This window comes from Amorphotheca resinae (genome assembly GCF_003019875.1).
Source record: "Amorphotheca resinae ATCC 22711 unplaced genomic scaffold M430scaffold_1, whole genome shotgun sequence".
Classification (NCBI taxonomy): Eukaryota; Fungi; Ascomycota; class Leotiomycetes; order Helotiales; family Amorphothecaceae; genus Amorphotheca; species Amorphotheca resinae.
In genome coordinates, this window is record NW_020194471.1 from 4,014,663 (window position 1) to 4,021,761 (window position 7,099).

At 49.3% G+C, this 7,099-nt stretch overlaps 3 protein-coding genes across 3 annotated transcripts; 2 read left to right on the plus strand and 1 right to left on the minus strand.

Moving 5' to 3' along the window:
• Positions 1 to 243: 243 nt before the first annotated feature.
• Positions 244 to 2,400, minus strand: M430DRAFT_114178 (hypothetical protein). The gene is made up of 2 exons (XM_024861546.1): positions 1,241 to 2,400; positions 244 to 1,194 (listed from the first exon to the last, which is right to left on the minus strand). The coding sequence occupies exons 1-2, from the start codon at positions 2,300 to 2,302 to the stop codon at positions 586 to 588; spliced, it is 1,671 nt and encodes a 556-aa protein (XP_024725970.1). The 5' UTR covers positions 2,303 to 2,400; the 3' UTR covers positions 244 to 585.
• Positions 2,401 to 2,917: 517 nt separating this feature from the next.
• Positions 2,918 to 3,766, plus strand: M430DRAFT_92314 (hypothetical protein; the record flags this gene model as incomplete). Its single annotated transcript, XM_024869704.1, has 1 exon — positions 2,918 to 3,766. One exon carries the CDS (start codon positions 2,918 to 2,920, stop codon positions 3,764 to 3,766), a length of 849 nt encoding a protein of 282 aa, XP_024725971.1.
• Positions 3,767 to 4,855: 1,089 nt separating this feature from the next.
• Positions 4,856 to 5,860, plus strand: M430DRAFT_55774 (hypothetical protein). Its single transcript, XM_024868560.1, has one exon. The coding sequence runs from the start codon at positions 5,026 to 5,028 to the stop codon at positions 5,671 to 5,673; it is 648 nt and encodes a 215-aa protein (XP_024725972.1). The 5' UTR covers positions 4,856 to 5,025; the 3' UTR covers positions 5,674 to 5,860.
• The last annotated feature ends 1,239 nt before the right edge of the window (positions 5,861 to 7,099 follow it).

A 7,099-nucleotide genomic window follows, 5' to 3' on the forward strand; every position in this document is an offset into this window, starting at 1 on the left:
TACGACTGACTCATGCTACCTCGTATCCATTCATCCGCAGGTACAAATTACCTCACACTCTCCTACCACCGTATCTCCATCTCTATATCTGTAGCATTCATCTATATCTGTATACCCTCACCTTGTATACCACCTTCCCCATATCTCAAATCTCACCACCTCATCCATCCCCACGGCGGGCGGCCACGAGACAGAGTCAGGAGAACAAGGGAAGCTGCAGCAAAGGGGAAAAAAAAAAAAATCGGTTTCCGTTGCTCTACATTTGTGCATTGTAATTCGTGTCACTACTACAGTACTATCTTATCTCCTATTGTACAACGGCCGAGGTTTTCCGCCCCCAGCGTCCAGTCCAGTCCAGTCCCGTCCTGGAATGTTTGTTTGTTTGTTTGTTCTATACACACACATACACACGAATATGCACTGCTGCCTTCCTTGAAAAGAAAACCGATTATGCCGCTGAAACAGGGAGGGGAGACGACACGCACGGCTTGGCGTGGGGAGGAAGAGAAAGGGAGAAGGAAAGAAAGAATTTTCGGGGGATGAGAGATATGCGCCCGCCACCTGTGTCCTGATGTACGCCCTCTCTTACTTCTGCTCTTTGGATTGGCCGCCGCCAAACCATCCGGTAAAGCCGCTCTTCATGGCTTTCATGCCCTCTTCCTTCGCTCGCTCCTCTTGAAGAGCCTCCTCCTTCAGCCACTTCTCACCGTTCTCTCTGATCTCCCTCTCTAGCGCCTCGTAGTTCCGTTGACCCCGCTCCCGCGCCTGGTCCTGGAGCATCTTGCCCTGCGCCAGCGCCTCTGTGAGGCTCTGCTCGCCTTCCGGCATCACCATCATTCCGCCGCTCTTGATCCCCAGAGCGTTGCCCAGGAGTCCCAGTCCCGAGTGCTTAGGCTTCTTCTTCTGCTCCTCCTTTAGCTGCTCCTGGAACTTGGCGCGCGCAATGGCTTCTCGGCGCGCAAACTCCGTCGGGATGTGGGTACCGGCGAAAGAGGCGATGGCTTTTCGCACGTCTGAGTACGCCATGGTGTGGATGTATTCGAGGAAGGGGATCAGGGAGACGAGTTCCTTGTCCTTGACATCACCCTCCCAGGGCTTGAGAATGATTGCATTTTCGGGCTGCTTCTTGACGTGTGATGGCTTCGTATCAATTATGATTACTTTGGAGAGGTCGCGGTTGAGGTAGGAGAGATCCTGCTTTTGTCAGTGCCTGAAAAGTCTGGAGGCGGAGGGGACATACCTTGACGTATTCGCCATTTTCATAGAGGGTGGCTTCTCGGAACAGGGGCCAGGTGACGATGTGATAGGGGTCGAGTTTTCGAATGACTGGATCTGCTAGCGCTGATGGTTGAGTCGTAAAGATGACCAGCTCGTAGTATTGACTAAGGTATCGCAGAAAATAGTCGACTCCAGGTCGTTTAGCCATCCGCCAGCCATGCTCTCGGGTCCATTCGCTGTGTATTAACAGATCCTCCATACTCAACACCAGCGTGTAGGGACGCTCAAAAATTGGATCAGGATCGGGCAACAGCTTGCGGAATGCAGGTTCGTTGTAGTAACTGAGTTGGTCCCCTAACCGTGCTTTCGCCCGGTTCCACATCAGTCCCAAGCCCCACCCTGAAGGTGCATCATCTTTATGTTTCTGCTCCTCTTCTTCCGTCTCCCAGTTTCGGCCTAGGTAGACAGTTCCCGCCACGGCGAAAACTGCAAACGAAGCGTACATGATGTTTGCCATTCTTGCTCGCTTCTTTTCCGAGGATGAAATGTATGCCGAAGCTGGCAGCTCCCCTTTCCCTCGCCCTCCACCTGCAGCTTGCGCAGGTTCGGACTCCTCAGCTTCCGTGAGGTTCAAGCCGAATGGCTTCGTGCTGCCGGTAGTCTCATAATCCAGCGTTGATGGGATACCCTTTGTGAGATCCGGCAAGGGTTGGTTTTGAGATTTGGATTCTGCGCCATCTGCGGCAGAAGGAGAGGATGATTGCGGAGCTGTGTTGCGTTCTGGAGAGGCGTCTTTGTTGAACTCGGGCTGTTTCTTTGAGAAATCTGGCTTTGCGGATTTACTGCTGCTTTGCTGTGGTTGTGTGAAAGCAGGAGACGCGCTAGGCCGTGACGGTTGAGGAGCACCAGGAGGCCGCGAAAAGTCTGTCGGCTTCTTGTGGTTTTGATTATTGTTGTTCTGGTTTGGGCGGTTATTCCGTGCCATAGATCGACTCCATATTGTAGATGAGGCTATTCGAAGACTCGTAGGAGCGCTTCGTACTGCCGGCGCCCGTATCGACCTGGTGATTGTGCTTGACAACATATTGGGCAATCGTCGTCAAGATATCATAGGTATCCTCGAGACAGAAGACACGCCAAAGGGATTGGTGTTGACGCTTCAGCTTGACAACCTCGTCGTCGACCTGGCTTTACCTTCTCCGTCACCTCGTCTCCGTCTCCAGAAAATGTTTCTAGGTCGGATGACTAAGCGCGGCGCTAACGGACCATAAAAACTCCCAACTTCGCCCGTTTTCTTCCTTTTCTCTTCAAAGTTGCCCTCGTTGACGAAATTTGGCTGGACGATCCCTCCCTTCTCCCATGGACGGCCGGTTGATATAAAGACGAGCAGAATAATATGACGATTTCAAGAATTGGCTTGTAGACCGGGTCTTCGGGCCCGGTCAGAATTGAAGTCTTTCCCGTGTCATCATTACATTGCCAGTTACCCCGCATAGGACGGTCACAATCCTTTTCCGTATCTTCACCATAGCCGGCTGTCTTGTCCATAGTTTGAATTACACTACCTATTTACCTCATATTGTCTTTACTGCAAAATCTGCGGTACATTGATTGCTCGAAGCCTTTCCTCCCCATCTTTGAGCCCGCATGCAGCCGCAACCACAACAAACGACAGACGACGCACAAGATGACCAGAGCCATGAACCATGGCGTGTTGAGTATTCGCACAGTAGCAAGTGCCTCAACAACGCCAGTATCCTCGACATACCCGTCAGCCTACCTCTTGGAAAACGAAGATGAAGACTCGACCCAAGGGCAGAAACAAGCGCCCTTCCCTTTCCTGTCCCTCCCCTCCGAACTGCGCAACAAAATCTACTCCTTCGTCTTCTCGGAGGCTCCTCAGGTTCTTGATCTGGATCCCTCGATCTTCCACCTTTTCCACAAGCAAAAGATGCTAGCACTGTTCACCGTCTCCCGCCAAATTCATCTCGAAGCCACCCATCACTTCTTCAGCACACATACCTTCCGCCTCTTTCCCACATATCCAGGTCGCTACTTCAAGACCAAGAAGCCCTTGCTGGCCCGGTTGCCTAAGCATTATCGCTCTTCAATTACAAATTTTGAACTGCGTTTGGGACCGGGGTGGAATGCTCCACCTCGCGGGTGGGTCGTGAATGATGCTTTGGGACTCAAAGATTGCATAAATGTACGAGTATTAAAGATATTCGTGGAGTGCGACCCAAGCGATGCCATCTTCAAGGGGTTCCGAGCAAGTGATGGATTCTACGAACGCTTCTCGCAGAATCTCTTGGATGGCATCTTGAAGGAGGTGCCGAGTATCAAGGTGGTGGAATTTGATGCTTGGAGCTCGGTCAAGAGAAATGGCGACATGATTGCGGGACTTGGCGAGGTAGTTTCTAGGTATGATAAGGTGGTTGGCTGGGGACCAGAAAGAGGTTGGGACCAGGAGCTTGATCGAGTTTGGCTCGATGCGGTGCTGGTTCATGGAGGTGGTAAGTTGAGCAAGAGCCTTGCCGTCTTTGCCTGAGACGCTTGACTGGGACATGATTAAAATATCATGAACAGTCTGCCGATGGCTTTAAATCAGATTCAGTAACGAATGATGACACTCTACTTCATTTCTTTCTCTGCCATCCAGTGTTGTTGGCCAGTCCGCGAAACAGTGTTTCCTAGAACCGCAAGTCTGCCGCCTACCTAGTCATTGGAGGTCTACCTTATCATAAAGTCTTCTTGAAGCAGTATCTAGTCACCCAATCCGTGGCGTAATGTTGCAGGATGCTCATACTGCATTGTGCTCTTAGCCATCATGGGGTAGGAAGAACAACTACCGGTGCTCTGAAGTCTAATCCAGCTCAAAGGCTCTGCTGTCCAGAACTTCCTACCCAACCTTTGAGGAGTAGCAGCTAGTCTTAGGGATCTAGTAGAAGATTCTTGAGATCCTCTCTGCGTCTCACTAGAGGGGAAAGTGTCCCATCAATCCAATTCTCTATCTCACCTTAGGTGGTTGGGGAACTTGAAAGTGAATCCTAGTTCACGTGCTCTGGCCTCGATAAAGGAGGAAATAAGCGCGGTCTCTGTTTACCAGTCTATATGATATTATTGCAGAGACGCGCCTCTCTTTCATCCTCTCAACTCATCCTACTTCCCCGACTGTGATTTCACTCCTTTCTTTGTCCAAGATACCTCCCGGGTCTTGATTCACGTACCACAGTTTTACAGTACCTAGTACTTTTCGATTCACGCCTGGACAAACTCAAGTTCTCCGATCAGATCGGTGTGGGCATCGACTCCTTAAGCCGATCTACATACATGCCTCGTGCCTTAACCAGAACCGCGTCGTCTTCACTAAATCCTCTGAGAAATCGGTTGTCTCGTCGCCATATCATCCGCAACAGGGTGTCTCAACTCCACAACATCCGCCGTTTGTTCGAGCATATCACTCGAACCGTCAATCACATCACTCCTTGCATTCATCGCGCTATCCCCTATCTCCCTTTTCTCCCTTCTGACTATCCTCTCGCTGCTCTCCGTAGTCGTATCGGTCATCTCTACCGTCGCATCGATCTTGGAACGCGTCGTCTGCTTCGTCTGCTACGGCTGCAAGAACGTCTCTTTCGTCTCCGTAATCCCGAACTTCCCCGATTCAATTACCCCTCTTGGATCTAGGTACGCTTTGTTCTACTCATCAACTCAGTTGTCTCGATCAACTTAATAACTCAGTTGTCTCTCTTAACTCAGTTAATTCAATCAACGCTGGTATCGATCTACATCTCCAAGAACTTCAAGATGTCTCCTCCAGCTGCTGATGCTGGTGCCCGCGAGACTGAGGGCGTCGAACAATGTCCCTGCTTCCGTTGCTCTCCCACCCACATTGCCCCCGCCAACGCCGGCACCCTCCGTCGCATGCGCTGTCTCCAGCTCAACTGGGTCCATAGTCCCATCCTCCTCGCTGAGAAGCCCTGCCCAATCCACGTCTCCTTCTTCAAGGGCTTCCCCGCTGAACGCGCCAAGATCACTGGCTCTGCTGACTGCCGCACCATGACCATGCTTGGTCTTCACGACAACCCCTACGTTATCGGCGTCACTATGGACATCGAGACCATCAAGTTCCGCGACCAGGACAAGACCATCCAGGGCGGAGATGACGAGTACGGTATCGTCACGACCATTCGCTGTGATGATTCCACTGGCTTGCCCTACAAGTATGGTGAGCCTGGTCAGCTTATGTTGTCATTCATGGTTGTGTTCAAACTCAAGGAGGGCGGCAAGACTTTTGACGAGATGAAGAACTGGGATGCTATCATCGGCCTTCTTAAGGAGGGTACTGATATGTCCTTCACCAAGACGGGCCAGGCCTTGCAGGAATCTGTCAAAGCCAGATTTCTCGAGAACTATGACGCTGGTGTTGAAATCCTCGAGCTTCTTGTCTTTTAGGCCAAGGGATGTGGAGTTGCTGGCTAAAGCTCATTACTGATATGTCCGGCATTCTGCGTCTACTATGGGAGGAAAGGGAGAACAGGAAGGGGTCATCTCATCTGGCTTCTAACATTGCGCGTTTTCAGCTGAAGGAAGCTAGGGGGGGGTAAATGGATAGTCATATTGTCTGGATTGTGTGGTTGCTTCTTTCTTGCTCATTCGCAAAACTGAGAGTTTTATGAGCACACAAGCTAATTAGAAAGCAAAGAATGCAACACCTTTCCCAAACCTAATTTTGATGCCTTATTCAAACTGTAACAGAAGTAACAACACCAGGGTGCCAACTGTTCAACTTCGATTTGTATCGCGATGCTGCCTTCTCAACCCGTCCACAATCTGATTGAGCAACAAACGTGAATGAAATAAATACAAACAAGCCTGAACTCAAATATAGTCTGATAAAAAGAGACTACCTACCTAGCCAGTTCATAGATATTATTAGATTTGAGAGACAGACTACAACAGCGAAAAGGCAGATCGGCCCTAAAATTATCGAACGGCAACAACCGCCAAAATGAAAGGAAAAAAAAGTCGAACCCCGAAAAGGAACGACAAAGATAACGCAAAAAAGTTCTGACTGACAATGATGGGATTCGAACCCATGCTCTTTCGAACCAGTAATTGTGAATTTCAAGTTAAAGCCTGAAACTGGCGCCATAACCGCTCGGCCACATTGCCTGTATGTCAGATGTTTCTTGTCCAGAACCTCTCTCTCCCGCACATGAAAGAAACAGAAGGAGCCCAGTAGCAAAAATGAAAGAAAAGAAATTTCCCACGAGAACAAAAGGAGAAAAAGTGCAAAAATTGAATTTTGACAATGATGGGATTCGAACCCATGCTCTTTCGAACCAGTAATTGTAGATTTCAGGTTAGAGCCTGAAACTGGCGCCATAACCGCTCGGCCACATTGCCTTATGTCGGGAAGTTTCTTATCTGATTACATACGACGAACAGTCCTGACCACTACCTTAGCATCACGCAACAGATTTATTCCAAAAATGTCCATGACATTGCCTCTTAAGATGAGTTCTTATTCTGGACACTGGGTTGGAAGGTGCAGGAGGTGGATGGGAATCTTGTTGTATCTTTTTAGGTTTTGACGTAGCATCCCTGTTTATACTCTTTGGCTAGGAACTATTGGATTGAATGAACTGAAGGTCTAGCAACAGATCTTAAATAAAAATCATATATTTTCGATACTGTAACATACCTATCTATGCTGTGGGTTGCAGACGTGGTTTTAAAGTAGTATTTTTCATTAGTAACTTATTCATCAATCTCATTTTCTGATACTATGTGCACTTTTAAGTTTAACGTACATAGAAGAATGTATTTGTCTCTAAAATAAGAGAGGAAAAAAGAAGGGGGGGGGGGGGGGGGGGGG